At 44.0% G+C, this 21,244-nt stretch overlaps 1 protein-coding gene across 1 annotated transcript in view; it reads right to left on the bottom strand.

Annotated features, from left to right (window-relative positions):
* Positions 1-21,244, bottom strand: part of PAPPA (pappalysin 1) — a 173,869-nt gene that overhangs the window by 120,913 nt on the left and 31,712 nt on the right. The window contains exon 3 of the mRNA XM_053962175.1: positions 1,631-1,776. Within this exon, the coding sequence (XP_053818150.1) occupies positions 1,631-1,776 (146 nt within the window). The remainder of the gene's footprint in view (positions 1-1,630; positions 1,777-21,244) is intronic.

Here is a 21,244-nt window from a genome sequence, read left to right on the forward strand (position 1 = left end):
TGAAAATCCTCATTTAGGGAAGGAGCAGCTCTATTACAGCCATATCCCACTTGTACAGTGACTGGGGCTAATGTTTCACAGAATCACTGAACCTTCTGGGTTGGGAAGGGACACACAAGAATCATCAAGTCCAACGCTTCAGCAAATGGCCCACACAGGGATTAAACCCACAACCAGCAATCCACGCTGGGTGTCATCCCAAAGTGATAGAAATCCCATCACTGTGGGTGCTGGTCAAGGCTGGGGTTAAGATCTATCTTTGTTTTTGCCAGATGCTGTCTTGGGAAATGGCCACTGGTGGGCATTTACAGAACCTTCTGGTTTGGGCGCTCCCAATAGGAGCCTGCAGAGATGAGGCTGCAGGCAAGCCAGAGTGGAAGTGGTTTCAGTTCCAGCTGAGCTCAGCAGGAGTGTCAATGTGTAAGTGCTGCTCCTTGGGAAGGGAAGTTTGCTCACACTTCTTCCAGAGCAGCTGCAGAGCTGGATGTTGTAATAAAACATTTAATAAACTGAAGGAGGGCAGCCAGTACCAACTGCTTGGTCTGACCACGGAGCCTCTCTCTGCTGAGGAGGCAGGTGACCATGAAGACATGGTAACATCTCATCTTTGGGGTATTTTTGACCTTGGAAAAGCCTCCCTGATTGATGGCTATTCCATACAGCTCAACTTCCATTGTATGTTTTAGGATAATAAACTCTGCTTGTTCTCCTCATGTAGGTTTATAGTCACCATATCTTTTTTATTTAGCTCAACATGGGGTTGTGTAATATAAAAACTGGCTGAAACAGTCTATCACAAAGATTTAACTTGGCTGAAAATGGACTTCACTTCCAGCCTAGGAAGGTCTGGATGAGCTGGTGAAATATCTGGAAAACCTATGTGAACTCCTGCTCAGAGGAGATGACCAGACCAGGTTTGCAGCTCAAGGGAGGTTTGTGAAGTTAGGAGAAGCTCATACTGATTCAGTCAGTGCCTTCTGAACCTTTCGAGGCTCCTCTGACATTCTGCAGCGAGCACAGGTCCAGTGGCACTGCAGGTGGCAGTGAGTCATTTGGGAGGCTGCAGAGCTTTGTCTGGATCCCCAGGTTCCAGCAACAACCTGGTTATGAAACACACCGGGCAATCTGCAGGGTAGTGAACTCCTTCCAGTTCCACTCAAGTGAACATTGGAAATACAATCCCTCAGCTGTTTGCTTTTTTGCATATTGGTAGAGAAAATAGCAGATTTTAGCTACAGTCTGTCAGCTAATTGAACACTTGCTAATGAACTAAGGATCAGAATGTAACAGGCTAAGGTTAAAGATTCACCTCTGTCTCATCCCCTCACCTATCCTCCAATCTTCTGCAAACTGCTCCCATGGAGTGAATGCCCCGCAAAGTAGCTTCACTGAAAAGGTGAAATACTTTCAGCTTGACATCATCTACAAATACCATAATATGCTTTGGGTTTATAACCTAATATTTTCCTGGTTGTGAGCCAGTATCTGGGAATCGTGAAATACTTTTTTTCCCCTGACTATATATTAGAGGAATGATAAGAAATCAGAACAGAGCTTAACGCATATTTGTCTTTCTTTCTTAGTGCCTCAAAAGAATGCTTTGCAAAGAAGAAACATCTTTATCACTCACCTAGATGCATCAAGGCTTCTTTGTCCCAGGGCCAAGTTGCCACTCCAGCCAGCTCTTCCTCAGAGGAATTGGCAAAAAAGATGTTGAGGTGTGTGGATCCATCCAGTTTCAGTATGTTCTTAAGTTCATTGACATCCAAGTATGCCCTGTAGAAAAAGAAAAGCATTTTTTTCCCTAAAGGTGACACAAAAGCAACAGAACACTGAAGAAGTGCTGCAATCCAGGCAAAGGTCTTATAATACCCTGCATATCAATCACCTGAAATGTTTTAATAATCCACTCCCAAACATTGATTACTTTGCATCCATGTAGTGAATCTCATCTAAAACTTCAGACCATTGATTAACTAAGGCCACAAAATCCAAGGTAAATACATAAAGCTGTCCACATTCTCAAGATAAGTATAGGAATCCATTTATTATGAATGTAATTAACCAAGTATTATGGTCAGTAAATCTTTTTACACCAGCAGTTAGCTTGCACATTTCCTCTAAGCTGTTTGTTGTTGTTACCTCTAATTTTCCTGCACGATAACAAGTTTCACATCCTCAGATTGGCACCACAACTAACACCAGCTCACAGAGCCACTCCTTTAGCACCAGTGGCAGTCACTGGAGCTGAAACCCACATGGCCTAACCCTGACATCCCATAGCTGGTTGGGAACTGCTGTTCCCAAAAGGCAAAGTTGTGCCAAGAGGTTTCCTTGCACAAGTTCTCCCCAGGAGTAGTACCATACCATGATATAAATTCCTAAGGTTCCTCAGGTCCTCCCAGGGTGAGCAGCATTTCTCTTAGCTTTTGGCATGCCTGGAAATCACAGAGCAATCTGTTTGCAGGCAAGCTAAGCCAATCCCTTAAGCTTGATGGCTGTTGGAGGTACCTTTGCTCCTTTAAAGGAATAAATTTTCTAATACTGGAATATAGGAGCACATACCATGGTGCCACACTGCTTGCACTGCTCCAACTCACAGTACAGCTGGAGAAAACAAAATGTAATAGTAAACCCACTGGTTCTCTGTTTCCAGCTCACACTGGCTTTTGATATGAAGTGTTGTGATAAGAGAAAAGCTAGAAGGGGGATATGTTGTAGTATGTCCACTTGACAGGTGGAGACCCTAGAGCGAGGGATCACACTGAGCCAAGCATGGTTCAAAGGCTGTAAGGAACAGACACCACCACGGTCTTGAGCAGGCTGATTCCTGCCTCCTGGAGTCCCCCTTTATGAGTGTGCATGGATGTGTAAGGCTCACATAGCTCTCCCAAGCCACACACCCCCACGAGCTATGAGAAGGGTTCCCTGCATACTTTGCAAGGCTTTTGCTCCCAGAAGGGTAAAGAAAAAATGGGGGAGCTGGCTCAGCACCAAGATCTTCTTGTCCTTCCCCGGAGGACTCCCAAATGGAAAACACATTCATATTTCCACAATAGCTTCCCCTGCCACTTGCTGAAGTCATTGCCTCCAAAATAGACCATGGCTGGGTGTCCCCAGGCCCTGGCTGACTCATGGAGGAAGATGTGCTCTTTGGGGACACCAGTGGAAGGGGATGTTTCCGTTCCACAGAGTGTTTATCTTCCAATCAAATGGGGATGACATCCTGAAGGACAGGTCAGCTCTGTGACCCTTTACACATTTCTCATCTCTCCAGTGTTCTCAACACATCCATGGAAAATACACAGACCTTCCCCTCAGCTCCTCGAGCTCGTCCTGCCTGGATCGGCACGACGCTCTGAGGTTCTGCTCCATCTACTCCCAGGATCTTCTCTGTGCCTTAGAAAACATCTTTTCCAAGCATGGGCTCCTACTTAGACACATCCATGAGCAATAGCTTGAAATTACATGTGAGAACTGATGTGCACTTCCAAATGTTCTCAGTGTGAGAGCATTGAGGGAATGTGTGACAGGGGTGTGACCACAGGGAGGGGACAGTGTGTGCCTGCACCTATGGCAGCATCACTGATAGTGAGCAAAAGTGTAAGAGAGAGTGTGGGAGTGATGTGGTGCTTCGTGCAAGAGAGAGGGGCAGAAACAGAAGCACCTAGTGTGATTAGAACAATGTTTATGTGCTTGTATCACAGTAGGAAGGAAGGTCCTGCTGCCTGGACTGACGGCACTGTTGGCTCTGGATGCAGATGCTTTATGCACATGCAAATCCCTGTAGGAGTAACCATAATCCAACTCCCCTCCTGAGATTACCATTTTTATCCTTCCTCTTCCCTCATGGTTTCAAATAATCTAAACTAATATTTCTTTATTCTCAGCTGTCTCTTTGCTTATCGTTTACACAATCCAATCCCCATTTATCTCTCAGTGCACAGCCACAGTTGCTCTTTCTCTTCCATACAGCCCATGTGCTCCAACATCCAGGGCTACATGGATTATTACTGCAAAAAAACATCCAAAGCAGACAGCATTTAACTAATTGGCCAGTGATGGCAATGTTTCACTAAGACTGGACTCATGCCTCATGTAAATCCATCCTACTAAGTCTTTTGGACTTGGTTTTCTGATATTTCTCTGACCACTTTTCTCTGCTAGCCAGGGGAAGGCTGTGAGTGAGCAGAATGTATTCAGTGGTGGAAGAACAGAATGCCAAGAGGGTTTTAAGCAAAAGATCTGCCCAGGTGTAGGTGTAAGTAGATCATGCTTGGAAGGCAATAAATGCAAACTTCTTCATGGAAGCAGCCAGCAACCCCCAGCATGTAAACGTGCCCGAGCCCTGAGCTCAGGCAGAGCCCTGGGAAGTTGTGAGTGTGTGCCTGTGTGAGCGTGCAGCAGCAGGGATGTGAGTGTGGCAGTGAGGGCTTGGACACTGCACACACGTGAGGCAGACAAGAGAATGTGAGGAACCAGTGTGTGCGTGTGTAAGAGATAAAAACACGAGCTGGAATTCCTTCCTCTCCTTCCTCCCCATGTTTCTAATAACCTCCCATCCCTATCCATCATCGCCACATTCCTACACTCAAGGAGGCATAAATTAACTACTTTTGCAGTTCATGTCCAACTCCGTAGCCACAGGCAGCAGACCCAGCAGTTACCAGGTCAAAACAGCTTTCAGTTATTGCTTTGGACTAGGCTGACTCCCCCCTGCTTCGTTATCAGCCCAGACTATCTGACCCAGCGCAATCTGCGAGCGCTGCTTACACTTCTCAAGGTTATGTGGGTCCCCTGACAGAGGACATTATGTCTGTCACATGGGCTCGTGCCAGAGAGAGCCAAAGAGCCCAGCCTTTCCAGCACTGCCAAACTCGCATTTCAAAGACATGAGTGCAGTCTTGGAAAGGGATCAAAGCCTTTCCAACTGTCATTAGAATATTTCCTTTATGCATCTCTCTGTGAGTGCCAGCAACATATTTTATAAAATTCATTGGCTCGAGATGGTACCTCCAATATAAACCTGAATGGGGGAACTGTCAGGGCAAGTCTATGTGGAAAACAAAACAAAACCCAAAGCACAACAAAACACGTGTAATTCCTGTAATGGAAAAAACATACGATGCTGTGAGCATGCCTTGCTGGAGAAAGCCTAATGAGCCTATTAGTGCATCATAAAAGGTCTCCTTTGCTGGAATCTGTTTTAGACATAGAAATTCTATGGGCTGTTTAAGGCCATTTGGGACATCAAATCATATCAGGCAATGCTCACATTCCCACCCAGGTCTTTTCATCGACTTATTTGTTCAATGCACGGTTTTTGTTTTCTTCTTCCCTCTGCTGCAGTGCAAAGAGCCCTCTGAAACTGTTCTGTGCAGCAGCTCCCCATTATCCAGTGAGCCCCAGCCCTCAGTCAGGGATATGGATCCCATGCAGTGCTCCAGTTTCAGTCTAATGGAGTTCTTAGCTCACCCAGCAGTGTCTCTCGGCAGCCCTACCCATCACACAGCCCACCCCATCAGTCACCCAGCCATTATCCCCATGCCTGTCTCATCTGTCAAACCCATTTCCTGTCCATTTGGGCTGTGACTCGTCCCCAGGCACTGAGGTGAAGCCCTTGGCCACCAGCCCCACCTGCCTGTGGGAGCCACTGTGAGGAGCTCCCTTTGCTGGACCTTCCCTCCACATCCAAACCCAGCCACAAACCCCTGTGCTGAGCCACACATTTGGCAATGGCTCTTAAACTCAGCTGATATCAGGTTTAATCATATTAAATCTGGTTTTTGGTGACTAGAATTGAGCAGTTTTGTTGGGGGTTGGCAACATTTCCTCCTTTTCTTCCAAGTCAGAGAGTGGTTTCCCCAAGTTTCCCTGATGTGGCTGGGCCGCAGCTTCTTGCACTCCTGGTTGTTTTTACAAGGAACACAGAGCCTTAGAAACCTTATTGTTAGGAAATTTCCTACTGTTTGCTCCCAGTCTTTCTCTATTTGCCTTTGTTTTGTTTTGGTTTGTTTTTTTCCTTCAAAGACAAGTGTCACTTTACAGCTAGAAAACAAACAGGGTACTTAAGAGATTATTTGTAAGATCCCATCCAAACACAGAGTAAGAACTTTGCTATCTGCTCATTATGGAGTATGGTCTGCAACTGCCTGGTGAGTTTGTTATGAACAGAAGGCACTACATTTCATCCTTAAAAAAACCCCAACCAACAACAGCTAAAAAACCACAGCACTCCCTGAATTGGGAAGTCAGCCTCAAAATATCTCAATCAGATTTCAATACTGACATACAGTGTCCTATCCTTTACCTACTGGGTTCAGCACACAGCAGGACAGGGTAAATCTGCTGGAATCACAGGGCCCCAGTGAATCACTCTTCTTCCCAAGACTCCCCAGAAGTGTCAGCCCAGCCTAAACCATGGTGCGTGGTTTAGACAAAGAGAAAGCTGTCTTTGGACAGCCCTGGAACACTCTCCATAAGCCTGTGACAGATCCTGGTGTGATTCCCCACATGGTGTGGCTGACAGGTCTTGGTGGTGTTCCCTGTGTTCCTCTGGGTCTCATCCTGGCCCCAGGATTCAGGGGAGCAGCAGTGACCACAGCAGTCGGTGTGTGCACAGGCACCCAGCACATTCCTGTCCTGGCTGTCCAACTCACACAGAGTGCCCAAGGTTTCAGGGTGCACTGCACACCTAGAGATTCTCAGTATCTGCAGTGAAGAGCCAGAACACTTTTGAGATAAAGGATATTCTTCCTGAAGATAGTGGCAAGAGCCACGACTGCAACAGCACTGAAAGCTGACCTTGAAATGGGGCCATTTGGCAGATGTGCACAGCTGTAATTTATCTTTTCGTCTTGTGATTTCTCAGTCCTGGGTGGTTAGACAGCTAACTGTCCTTTTGAAGAGGCAGTGTTGATGCCAGTGTGAGAGCTGCCTTTTGCCCTCTGTCTTAGAGTCACAGAAAAGCGAGTCTGGAAAGGATGTCCAGAGACCACAGCTGCCAGCCCTTCACCCCTAAGCTAAGGCATCTTCCTCTGTCACCAAGCAAATTTTTATTTAGCTCACTTAAAACCACACATGACAGGGACTATGTCACTGTCCCAGTAACCTGCAGCTCTTGTTTCAAGTCCTTTATGGTCAGAAAGGTTTTTCTTTTTTTCTCTAAAGGTCAGCTTAAATATTTTTTGCTCTATTAGAGGAGTATTTGTGCCATTCAACCACTGACAGGGAGATTGGATTCCCTTCAGCTTTACCAAACCTATTACTTATTTGAAAGCCTACTATATCTCCTGTACATCATTTAATTTTTAGGTTAAAACCATCTTATTTCCTCAGCCTTTCTCACTGCTTTTAAGACCTCTGCTTGTTTCTGATGCTCTTATCTGCACTCTCCACATCTCTCCCAAAGGCAGGTCATCAAAAGGGGACACAGCCCTCAAGCTGAGAGTTTATCAGTGCCATGTAACTGCTACGTTTGTCCTGTCTGTCACCTCCAACCTGACACAAAGACACAGGAGAGATTTCAGACCTCCGAACATTTCTAATTTCTTTTTATTATTTTTTTTTTTAAACCTGAAATGTTACGGGTCTATAAAAAACCTGTATAAAAAAAGACAATCTACAAACTCTCTTTAGCAGTGGATGTGCAATAAAATTTGTGTCTGACCTGATGTTAAAGATTTGCTTTTGATGGCAAATTCAATTTTGCTCCTCATTTCAGACGGATTGTCATAAATCATGTGCAGCAGGAAGCGTGCCTCATCTACACTGAGTTTAGTGCTAATTTAAGACACTGGTGTAAGTGTAGTAAAAATCATGATAATTTATTGATAAAGGTATAAATCTTTCAGTGATTGGGACAGAGCCTGAAACAGAGCAGAACCAGAATACTACAAGTGAGAGGCTTCAGGTCCCAGTTTAGATCCAGATCACTGCCTCTGTGCACACTGAAATCCAAGTGTGTATCTGTAATTCCAGCCACATCCAACCCAGGCAGTCGCTAGGTCATGTCCACAAGCATAAATTGCAAAGCACTGTCAGCACATGCAGGCTTGGCAGCTCTGAAAGAATTTTGGTTTATCTGCTGTAGCAAAATGTCCTCTACAGGCCCCAAAATCTGATCTTCCGTTTTGACAGAGGAGAAATGTTTTGGCAAAAAAAATATAATAACGATAAGGATCCAAGAAAAGCCACTTAGGATAATTGTTCAAATGTAAATCCAGCTCCTTGGGTAGGTTTGTAGCCCCTGCTGAACTCTGTGTCACTCTGTGACACTGTTAATACATTCAGGTGAGCCTGCTAAGCCTGGACATGGGGTTTTACATCACCGACAGCTTTTACAGTTAAGACTGACCCCTAAGCAAAAAATAATGCAAAATAAAAGCCAATGTGGCTATAAAACTCTGGGCATTCATTGATCCCAGGTTTCCCTCTTCCAAACTGAATTAATTTTACCACTAGGATAGTGACTCAGGCTTTACTCACCCAATTAAACAAATATGTAAAAAAAAATTATAGAAGGAAAATAAGAATTTTACTGTACAAAATATGGGAGTCTGAGAGCATCTCCTTGCTTGAAAGTAGAGAATTTTTACAACTGTCAGGTTATCAGTTTCATTCCATTTGCTTTGAAACCCAGGCTTTCCAGCAGGAGAGTCCTAGAAATACACAAATTTCTACTATAACAATAAATCTATAGGACTGAGAGGAAAAAAAACACCTGATACATAAAGGAAAGTATTTTCTGTTAAGTTCTAAAATCAGTATTATCATCTTAGAACACTTAGGGTGCGTCCCTGCCCAGCCCTCTCTGACCTCAGAAAAGACTTTCAATAAATGGTACAGCTTTATTTCATGCAATCACTTAACTCCTGGAGGTTGTTAATGCACGATCTACTTAACAGGCTGAACCACAGCAACAGGCTGGAATAAATTTGGTGCCTGGACTACTCCAGACCTTGTGCTGGGTCCTCTCTTGGTTTGTTCATGTGAGCCTGTACTCTGAGCCAGCCTCCGCTCTCACTGGGCTGCACACAAATATCAGCATTGATTGTGATGTATTTACTCCAGTGTAAATTTACAGTTAGAGCAAAATTTGATTCTCAAAGTGCAGTTTAAGGTTCAAATCCAAAATCTCAAAGGAAACATCAGTTGAAACGACCAATTTTTGCCCAATTTTTGGCCAAGGCAACTTGCTTTTTAAAGGAGGGAGGCGGGTTTCCTTAGATCTCCACACGGATTCTCTCAAAGGTTTGTAAATCCTTGCCAAATCCTTCACAAACCTGGGCTCAGATTCAGAAATACAGTGAAAACAGATTTTTTTTTTCTCTCTCCTTTTTTCCCCCTCGGCACTTCTGCTGCTGGTTCTGGCCAGGATAAGAAAGAGCAGAGGCTAAGGGAAAAAGATGATGCAAAAATTTTCAAATGTCTAACATGTTCTGTCTGAGCTCTGGGCAAAAACTTGGGATGGCTGTTTGTGTATACAACATTATATGTTCCTTTCCTCTCTTTATCTTTCCAGGCTTTACTACCCAGTTCTTACACCCCACCTTTAGATAACCTTTACGTAGGTTTAGGAAGAGTTGCAGTGCTACAGAGCATAAATACCTGATTATTGAGCCTTCTGCTTTTGCAGGATCTATGCCCAAGAGTGGAGCAACTTTTGAGTTCCCTCAAGCAGCAAGAACTGAGAACCCCCATTTCCTTGCATGACCATAACAAAGTATTAAGCTACACAGAGCTCCATAATATACTACAGAAAATGACCAACTGCACAGAACAAGGAAAAGATACTCTGGCTGGCCAACTTGCAGGGAGAAAAAAAGAAATAGAAAACAAAGGGAAAGCCTTGGCAGAGAGAATTGTGATCTTACTGTACAATTAACTTCTGAGACAGTGAGTAGGATTAAAGGATGGAACATTTCATTTAAAACAGCAAAGCATTATGAAGCATATATGCACATTTCACAGGCCTTTGAAATCAGCAACACTGGCAGGTTTATTTGTTTTGATTGTCTCTTTTTCTTTCTTTTACAACTTTGGGATTTTTTTTTTTCTCTTCTTTTCAAGACTAGAGCCAAATGACCCATGAGAAATGTACTGTAATTTGCCTCTTATCTACCCCTCATCTCCATCTGATATTCCCTCTGCCCTGGTTACCCTGATGTTTTTCCAGACTCTCCAGCCTGAACCATTGTAACAAGGAGAAAAGTCAAACCATAAAGAGAGAAGTAGCGTAAGGATATTTTCAGGAACCTGTTCTGTTAAAACAGATTTCCTTTGCCACTTCATGAAAACCTCTTTTGGCTGCAGCCAACCTCATTCACATACACGGGAGAATTTAAACCATAGAGGAAGGTGTATAAATTTCAGACTAGTTTAACTCTCAGTTGTGCTGCTTGGCACTTGTACACTGCTTCCCCTCTGGGCCTCAGAAATCTTCCTAAACTGAAGATGAGAGAAATTCCATTCTGGTCAAAGCCCTGACACCAGCCCTGCACTGCTCCAAGCCCCATCCACCCACTGAAGTGATGCTGAAGCAAGACAAAACCCCTTGTGCTGGGCCTCCCCTCAAGAAATTTTACCATGAGTGAAGAAGTCATGAAATAGGCAAACAGAATATTTTTCCTTGTCTTCTGAATGGGAAATCTGACAGCAAGGATTAGCTCCTCTATCCCTTGAGCCTGCATTCTCTGATAATATGGATCATCTTTCTTTTAAATAAATGGTGTCCTGTGTTGCAGATACTTGAAGTATTCTGCTGGTGGCCACTAATCATATTTTATGAGCCTTCACTCATATTTTACAATTTTTGGCTTGTATTTTAATATCTCCAAAAAAGTCCTGAAGGTCTGGTGCTCCACTGATGGAACATCAGCACTCCCTACAATGAGCTGGTCCTTCCCAAATCTCCCAATTTCACCATTCCTGAAGACAAAGCAGCACATTAACTTCATAAACAGATTCTTGTGGAACCAGGCTCTGCTTTCAATGAGGAAGCAGCCACTGTTGTAATATTTGGCATTTACCACCTCTCAACCCAAAGCTTTCAAGAACAACCAACCAAGATATGGGCAAACATTGCAAAACAGCTCAAGTAAGGGACATTTTAGTTTCATTTAACTTGTTTTTTAATGAAAACACCAGAGATCAGGAATGCAGCCTGTCATAACTGCCTTGAACAAGGATGAGAGTTAGGTAGAGCCTCTGTAATATAGAGATCTAGAGGAAACTTGTGATTTTAAGACAGAATTTTCTTTAACTATGAGACTAACTCAGAGCAATTTCTATATTAAAATGTTTAAAAATTCCTAATACTAAAGGTGAACTCCAGCCTGTCTTCCTCATCTCCATCCTGGATCAGGCTTGTGATCACATTTGCAGTCTGTCCAGACATCTGCCTTGCTGGTGGGACCTGTGGGAGCCACAGTTGGAGTCACTTTGGTTTGGCACTTCTGGAACACTGGGAAATTCTTTGTGTCCCCTCTGTAGAGTCCAGAAAAGCATTGAATTAACCCATGGGCACAGCCCTGTCCTGGGCTCCTGCTCCCTGTGCCCTCTGCCCTTGCAGTAGCAGCCTTTTGTGGGTGGGATGGGTCAGGATCCTGGGTAGGCTCCGTGGGTCACATATGTGGGAATATTTGGGATTTTTAGGGAGCAGCAGACAGGTCTGGGTTGGGAGCACTGTGGCCATGGGGTGCTCGCAGTGCAATTGCTGCTCCTGCAGGAGGGGACACGTGGCACTGTCCCTGCCAGTGCTGCTGGCACTTTAAGGGGCTGCTCCTTCAGCATCTTCCCTAATTACCACACAGCAAAAAATGCAGGGTGAAAAAAGAACAAGATCAAATTCTTTGCTCCTTTCATCGTACTTTTTGACACTAATCCTCCCTGCACATAAACCCCGTGCCACAAAGGGAGATATACATTGAGATTGGAATGAAGAGCGACTTGGAATCAGGCCGACATCAACATAAAAAATAAAATAAAATCACATAAAATCACAAAGGACCTAGCATGTTTATTGCAGATCCTTCTGGAGTTGATGGGCCAAAATAACCACTCCAAATATGCAGCTTGCAAAACATCCCTTTTGCTTTGGAGATGCTGCTTCTTTTCTGTTTTTTTTTTTACAACTCATGGACTTCCAAATCTCCTTTCTTAATCTCCTGTCAGGATTGTGCATGAAGCGGGTCCTGCTGCAGTGGGAAGATCATCAATGGTTAGGATAATCCCAATCTTCCTCTTTTGTGAGAACAAAATGAAATCTGATTCAAATGAGACTGGCTGAAATTCCCTCTTATTTCATCTTATGCAGAAAAGTGTAGGAGACATCCAAGTGAGATTACAAAGAACATGGTCTGGTGATGGAAACCTCAATTCAAGGAAACCAAGTGTCTTGCAAGAGAAGCCTCACATTTTCAAGGTTCAGGAGCTGGTTTTATCTCTGTCACAACAAAGGAATTATATTTCTCTCTTTTTGGTTTCTAGGGAGTTTTTTTCATGGGATATTGATGGATCATAACAATAAATCTTTATCTTCAGCTGTGAAGCCTTGAACACATTTTTAAGGAAAAGAAAAAATTGAATAGTCAGATGCAAAGGACTACTAAATATTATGAGATTTGCAAAAGCTGGTTACTCTTGTTCTTTTCCAGCCATGACGAGATTACAAGGAAATAGAAAATGTCAGTCGCTGAAACTGAAATTTTACATGGGAACATTTAGCTTTGAAGTTCCCAGAATCCACAGTCAATTGCCAGGTGATCTGGCAGAAACAACAACACACCTGCAGTGAAAATACTTCAGAGTTGCAAAAAGAAAATATTGCAGACAGTGTATTTCCTAAAGCCAACTATTTTTTTTTTTTTTTCAATTTCTACTCTTGCTCTCTAGGAAAACAGAAAGAAATGAATAAAAGAGCAGGAGAGAGATGTAGTAGATCATACCTTTGTCAAGGAGACTGCTGGGAAGCAAAACATGCCAACAGCGTCTGTAACAGACACCACAAACATAATGAACTCCTTGACATTGAATTCCTGCCCCTCATTTCTCTCTGCTGAGCCTGAGACAAGACGCAGGAGGAAAGACATAAATGAGCCTTTTCCCAACACTCAAGAACTTTCAGAATTTCTGGTTTTTAAACCTGTGCAGGACCCACAGCTCCTGCACAGATCCCTGGTGTGCATTTGTGCTTCCCAGAGTGGACAGTTCCTGAACTGGAGGAAGTAGCCAGCAGAAGATCAGCAGTGGGCAGCAGCCTGAGCCAGTGCCCAGGTCAGGAGTTGGATGGAAGGACGTTTGGATTTCCTCACATATGGATCTGCTAACGTGTGTACCAGAAAACAGGCACTATCAGCTCAAAACACAAGGCTGATTGTAAGCATTCCCTGGGGGACACATTTCCCAAGACCCTGCTAAATTGGACTGGCAGCTTATGAAACGCACAGCTCTGATCCAGCATGTAACTGTAAACTATAGGAAATCATACCCATATATTTGGCCTTCAGACACGAGTGCAGAAATTGCCTGTTTTGGCACCACAAGCCTGTGGATCCACGTGAATCAAACCCAGACCTCTTGCAGAGGGCTGTGAGAATGCAAAGATCTGTTCTCCACTGCCAAATGATAGCACAAGAGGGGGAAAACTCTAATTTTCCTTTATGGCAAATTTCTTGAGCAACTTTTGCCCTGATCATGACTGCTGTGGACAGCCATGCAGTTTAATTTGCCCATAAATTTGCACTGTATTTGCTCATTCAGCCACACATCAGCTTTTGCTCTGGTTTGCTCCTGTAATTTATTGGTGATGTGTCACTAACCACTTCTACAGCACTTAAGATCTCAATGGCTACAAAACCAACTCTGCAAAGAGTCCAGCAAAAACTGCAGATTGTCATTTTTGTCCCTGCACATAGACCCCGAATTACATAAACCCATACTCACAAAGCCTTTGTTAGCACGAGATGTCTTGCACCTCCCTGTCATAGGCAGAGGGGACTGTTATGAATTCCCTCACTTCCACAACTCTGTGCCAGCCAAAGCACTTTGCAAAACCTGACATCCTGCCTTATTCAGTTGTGGGGAAGAGAAGGCATCCTGCAAGCACTATTAGACTATCTCCTCATGATGGTTGTATAAATCAAAAAGTAGAAATTCTTCAGGTATTGTTCCCAGGGGGATATAAAAATCAAGATGAGAATTGCTGAAGGTTTGAGCGTGAATTAATACATAATCACAGAGTCAATTAAGTTGAAAAAGACCTCTGAGGTTTTTAAGTCCCACCTATGACCAAACTCCACCTTGTCAACTACACCACGGCCCTAAATTCCACCTTCAGACTTTCCTTAAACATCTCTAGGCACAGTGACTCCACCACCTCCCTGGGCAGCTCATTCCAGTGTCTAATCACCCTTTATAAATAGGACATTTTATAGCACAAACATGAGAATAAATCTATCCCCAAAAGTAAATCTGTCAGAAGAATAGTGAGTGCATGAGGAGGGAGCCAGGAACTTGCAGCCCTTTTCTGAATCAAATTGGATGCAGGGAGGGAAATCAAACGGCACAGATTTCTCCAGGCAAACTGGGAGAAACACTCTGATGTGTCTGAAGGAAGTATTTTACTCTGTGCTTGGAAGTTTATCATGACCGATCAATTCTGGAGGAATTAGTGACTGTGTTCTGGGTTTTGGCACTGACACAGCCGTGGTAGAAATGCTGGAGGCAAAAGGGAAGTGATTTTTATAATGCTGTGAACTGTTGCCATCAATCCTTACCCAGAACATTTCTCCTGCTCACTCCAGTGCAGTTCTGTTCCATAGGAGCTTTCCTCAGAGCTATCACCCTTTGTCTCAGGAAGGCTCCCAGCCTCTCATGTTCTTTGGATGGGGAGATTGAAGCCAAAGACCAAGGTCTTTGGGAGTTCAATCTTTCTGTGGACTTCAAAGAGCTTGGGATATGCAGCTTAGTCCAGGCAGACAGAACATCCATTTGGAACAACATTATGTACTTAAAAATAGGAAATGTGGGATGATTGTTAAGAACACAGCATGATGGTGGAGCCTGATGTGAACTGTGAATGAATTTAGATTCCTGTTTTTGGGCTCTAAACTTGATGCTCTAAATCCTAGTGGAAGGATCAACCTTTTCCCAGCAATTATAAAGACTTTAAGATTTAATTCTCTCAGTCATGTCTATACCTGCAGTGAACAGATGGCAGGAACTGTTCCCTAAGGAACTGAGAAACAACTACAAATAGCCAATGCTCATCCTCAGCTCTCAGTGCAGTAAGAGTGACACCTCACATTTTGGGAGGAATCAGCATGAAGGCAAAATAAAACCCCTTAACCAGAAATGCCAAGCCCAAACTTATTTGGGTGTTTTGAATAATATAAGTTTATGCAATTATGACTATTCCTCAGGCATGCCTGTGTTTGCCTCCAGATCCATTTTCAGGGATTGAGGACAGGAATAGAGCATCATCAAGCTCATGGGAAACAGGAGATCACAGAAAAATGTTGTTTTGTAATTGGTCTCAGCCAGTTGTGCAAACCTAAGCAGTTGAGATAGTTTGGAAATATTTCCATTCTCTCTGACACTCACGTGAATCAAACTAAGCTCTGGCTTTTCTGGTGTCTACCCACATTCTCTAAATGAGTGTAGCACTCTTTATTTACTTGAAATTTGTCGCCAGTTAATCTCTCCCTGTCTCTTTTTCAATTTAAAAAAATCAAATTAAGTAATTAAGGAAACACAAAGCAACTTAAAGCAAAGTTTTTCAAAGTGTAAAGGGGATTTTGATACCCACACTCTCCCAATAGTCAGTGGATCTTTTCTTGGCCTGAGAACAGAACTCCCCATTGTGCCTTTGGAAGGTGCACAAAAAATGTGCAGATGATTACAGTGATGGGTCTATTAATTGATATCATCTGGATTTTATGATATTTAATCAATGTCTGAGTTCTGACTTCAAAAGCAGCTTTAATTGTCTCACCCCCTCTGCTCAATGCTCCCAAACCTGTTGTCTTGAATACGCAAATATATTTTGTGTCTGACAGGGCCACCAGCCGCATCACATTGTATCATAGAAATTAGAAATAAATCAATAAACAAGAAAGGCAAACTCCTGATCAGCTCATCCCATCCACACAATGTGGAATTCTTCACATTTTACCTCTAATCCCATGTATGATCAAAATGAAATGTCTCCAAGGTCAGGAATGCCTCTGCTTCCTTTTGGTATTTAATCACATCTCAGAAAAGCTGATTTTTTGTGTCTGTGTGTCTTATCTTCATCCTCTGTACACTTTGTGCTGTTTAATGCTGAAGAAATAATTCAGCAACATGTTTCATGTGATGGGGCAGATCCTTAATGGAGGAGAAATGCTGGCATGGCCCAAAGTTACAGATTAAATCCCCTTCTTGGCATATTCATTTTTACTGCATCTTCCAGCAAAATTTCAGCATGGAATTTTCCTGACATAAATCCCACAGGTTTCCCCTCTTCCCCTCCACACCACACTGCGTAGCTCTGTGTTTTGGTAAATCTCATCTATTAATAGTTGCCCTCTGTGGCTATAAAAAAATACCTCCGTAGTCAAAAGGCAGCCCTTACTAGGGAGCAGCTGTGGATGCCTGAACACACGCAGGACCCGGCATCACACAGCAAAGCCCTTTCTTGGCTCCGTGTCAGAGCAAACCGATTAAATATGGCCATGGAAAGCTAATGGAAAAGGAGCCCCTTCCCTGCAAGAGGGGGAGAGAGGCTGGCTCCAGCTCTAGGCTGGAGAACATCAGGGTATTTCCATTTTCTCACTGACATTTTCTTTTTTCCTTTTTTAACTCAGCAAACCCCCTCCTGTGTCTTCCTCACTTCACCCTTCTGCCAAATCCTAATAAAATCCTGCACTTAAAGAAATAGGACAAAGACGTCATCACAGCGAGTAGCAAAGGTTGCAGGGTAAATTTTAAGGTCTAGTCTACCTTTTTTTTTTTTTTTTTTGTTTGATTGATTTAACTGATTAAAGCATTTCTGCTCTTCCTGTGCTTTCAGCAGCATCCTGGGTAACTCAGGGGAAATTCAAACCAACCAGCTGTGATCTGTATTACAAAGTCGAGGCTGGAAATACAACACAAGGATGTTGATGGGGCCATACTGGAGAGGGTGAAAGGAGAGGAATATCATCTCCTGCTGAAGTGACAAAGTGCTTTTATGCGTTGGAATGAGAAATACTCAGCTTAGCAAAAGATACAGGGAATTGCTCCTCCTCTCTCATGCTGCAGGGTACCAGTCCCAGCATGGAGCTGCTGATGGGTGACAAAGGACCTGGCTCCCTGTGGCAGGACTTGTCCCCAGAATTCAACTTGAATTTTCATTTGCGAGAACTAGAGTTCTTGAAAATACTAAAAAACTTCTGAATTTCAGGGTTATCCTCACAAAATGTGCAATGCCACAGTGAGGGAAGGGGAAGGGGAAGGGGAAGGGGAAGGGGAAGGGGAAGGGGAAGGGGAAGGGGAAGGGGAAGGGGAAGGGGAAGGGGAAGGGGAAGGGGAAGGGGAAGGGGAAGGGGAGGGGAGGGGAGGGGAGGGGAGGGGAGGGGAGGGGAGGGGAGGGGAGGGGAGGGGAGGGGAGGGGAGGGGAGGGGAGGGAAGGGAAGGGAAGGGAAGGGAAGGGAAGGGAAGGGAAGGGAAGGGAAGGGAAGGGAAGGGAAGGGAAGGGAAGGGAAGGGAAGGGAAGGGAAGGGAAGGGAAGGGAAGGGAAGGGAAGGGAAGGGAAGGGAAGGGAAGGGAAGGGAAGGGAAGGGAAGGGAAGGGAAGGGAAGGGAAGGGAAGGGAAGGGAAGGGAAGGGAAGGGAAGGGAAGGGAAGGGAAGGGAAGGGAAGGGAAGGGAAGGGAAGGGAAGGGAAGGGAAGGGAAGGGAAGGGAAGGGAAGGGAAGGGAAGGGAAGGGAAGGGAAGGGAAGGGAAGGGAAGGGAAGGGAAGGGAAGGGAAATCAGGCTGGGGCTCTCCACACTCCCAGCACACCTGACCTGAGGCTGAAGGAACTCACAAGCCCAATGCCATATATTCAGCACTCTGCCAATTTCTCTGAGACATCTTGCTAGGATAAATTCTCCTTGCAAGGATAATGGGAGTGATTTGAAAAACCAAGAGGGTCTAGAGATGGGAAAACTGACTGCCACCGCTTCTCAGTGAAGCCCACAATTTATTGACACAACAAGGTTATATCATGAGAAGCAAATTTATTCCATATTATCTACTGACAGTGTAGCTCCAAAGATACATTTTGAGGCAGCAAAAATAATTTTATTCTCCAAAGCCTTGTAACTTTAGCCTGTTGAAGCTGCCCTCACACAAATCAGCGATGACACATCTTTTCAACATCTAGGGCCAAAATTATTTTTAAAAGCATTGCAGGTAATTGCCACTGCTCTCATTCCAAACCACTGCTGTTTCCACTCTTTTACCATCACTGATGTAACCAACAAGTGTCAACAACAAACATGGGTTGCTTCTGCAAGGACTAAATTAATGGAAATAGTGCATTTCACAACAAGCAGCTCACCCCTGTCAATGGCCATGGCCAGATCTTTAACTTCAATTTACAGGAGATGTTCTATATTTCCAAGATTTCTTATATATTACTCAAACATCTGGGTACCTTCTAAAATAATTGGTCTGCAAGGTGTGGATTTTATTGATCTTTTTCACTGGGGTGGACTGGCCACAAGAGTCTTTAAAACAGTGGTAGAGAAAGAAAAAATTGCTGAAGCTGGTTCTCCTGAAGAATTTCAGAAAGATCAAATTAGGCCAAACACTCTAATTTTGGTTTCAGTGGGGGCCCTTTTTAGTAGGGGTCCTTTAGCAGAGTCCCTCCTTTAAAAGAGAAAGGAAATTAAAAATGAAAAACAGCACTTGGGAGAAGTTAAGCATGTACTTCAAACTCACACATGCCAGGAAATTTAGAGTTAAAGGTGAAACTCCACCCTAAAGAGTTCCATATTGGAGATATTTCAGTGAACAAACGTAACATGTTCTGAAATACAAAGACCCAGTAGGGTGCACTAGGTATGGAGTTTCAGCCTTCACTCCAAATTTCCTGGCTTTTTGAGGGTTTATTAGAGTTTCATACCCCAAGCATTTAAGTACTCCAAGAAGTTTCCTCAGTGCAGCTCACCCTGTTCCTTTTGGAAGCTGAGAGCAAGCACTCTGATGGTGTAGCCACCCATCCATTATTAATGAACCTGAAAGCAACTTCTTGCAAATTTATGGTAATTTGGAGTACTGAAATTACATGCAAACTAGGTAGTCTCAGTTGAGTTACCCTGAGAAACTTCAAAATTGCAAATCTACTCCGAACCAAACAGAAGGACAGGATTTCATTGACCCCAGCAGAGCACATGCTCCTAATCTTCCTCCACAGTATGTGGGTCCTGGAACTCTGCTCCAGCTGCAATGGAGCAATCTCACAATTGCTTCTGACAGCAGTGGTTTGTATTCCTGGTCTAAACACTCTGCCCTGTTATGGGGTGGGGATGTGTCCATCCTACTTCTCAATGAAGCTGGCTCTAAGGGAGGAAACATGACAGTGGCTATCAGCGTCACACTTTTTTACAGCACAGCTTTCACGAACACCTTGCAAATATTGAAGGGGTTCCTGCATATCTCAGTAGCCCTGACAGGTCTGTTTGAGGCTCTGTGTCACTGCATCCCCTCAGAGCTCTACAGAAATTATGATCAGCATCTCTCTGAAGACCCTCCATCCTTCTCAAATCACCCACAAACAAAGTTTTAGGAGTATATGATGATGCCAGTGGGTGTCTTAACCTACATCTAAAGGAGAAGACATCACATATAGTGTGAAATTGGCCTCACCATTTGCTCTGCACAAGTGTGTCTTTGTGGTGGGCAGGTACAAAAGTGATGGGACAGCTCCACACTGTCCTGATCCTGGGGTGTTTGAGGGACAATTCATTCACTTCAGTTAAGAAAAGATAAACCAAGACATCCGCTCAGTTTCCCCAGCCCCCTGCAAAAAACAAGCCCAACTGAAATACTGTTTGCCCAAGTCCAGCAGTCTATGAGAGAGGAAAAGTCAAATGTGCCCTTGTTTGTGGGTGCTGTAAATGGAACACAGTGGAGGTGGCTGCTCTGTGTTCCCCCAAGGGGCAGCTATTGCTTGCAAGAATTGGGCTTAAATCCCTATCAGAAAAGAAGTCTGAGGGACAGAATGGGAATTGCAAATGTAAACGTTGCACCTGGTTAAGCTTGCCACAGAACTATACTGTGCATCTTTTTCAGTGTGAAAAGTGCATCCTCCTGAATTTACACAGGAGATTCAGCTGACGTTAATTAAAAACACGAAGGTCACCCCACAACCAGAGTTGAAGAGAGGTTGTATACACAAATGGCTATGGGAGAAAAACAGGGGGATTAATACAAGGCCCCACAGCACCTGAAAGAGGCCTGTTGGACATGATCAAACTGTGGGGCTGTGTGAGAGAGGGTACAATCTGAATTATCAGCAAAGAGAATAAGCCAGCTCATACCCATGGCCACACTGCAGATTGTGGGAAGGGGTGAGCTCCACCTCATTTGCTTAACCAGAGGCTGGTAAGGTATTGCTGGAAAGCATCCATGGGGCAGCTGATCCTAGAGGATGTGGTGTTGCCCAGCAGCAAGGGGCAAATTCAATCCCTGTCCAATCTGCAGACTCTGCACTTGCAAATCTTCCACGTGAGGTTTCAGAGACAAACAGGTCTGCATCAGCACTGGGGGTATAATAATACTTTAATCTGTTGTCTCCCATAAGGATCTCTGATAGTTTACTCCATAGATTTTTATAGGCCCCCTTCATCCCAAGCATCCTGCAGTTTGACCAGACAGTGGTCTTTTTCCTTAATGGATAACATCCATGAAAGAAACCATGAGTTCTATGAGTCTTGGTGAAAAAATGTTTCTTGAAAAAAGCTGGTGGAAAAGTTGACTGTGGGTCAAGCTAAATTGAGCAAACTCCTACTGTTTCTAGGGTGTGGAATCGTATAGAAATAGTTTCTTTAGCACTGCAGTCCTGTCTGTATCAGAATTCAATACTAGACTTATAAATGTCAGTTGCTAGCATGGGAACAGATGCAACTCCTCCCAGCTGATTAACATCCCTGACATCTGGAACAGAGGACAGAATAAACAGAGAGAACAGAGGATTTCCTGTTGGGACTTGTCTTTTGGGTGACAACTACCAAGA

The sequence above is a fragment of the Vidua chalybeata genome, chromosome 21 (genome assembly GCF_026979565.1).
Source record: "Vidua chalybeata isolate OUT-0048 chromosome 21, bVidCha1 merged haplotype, whole genome shotgun sequence".
Classification (NCBI taxonomy): domain Eukaryota; kingdom Metazoa; phylum Chordata; class Aves; order Passeriformes; family Viduidae; genus Vidua; species Vidua chalybeata.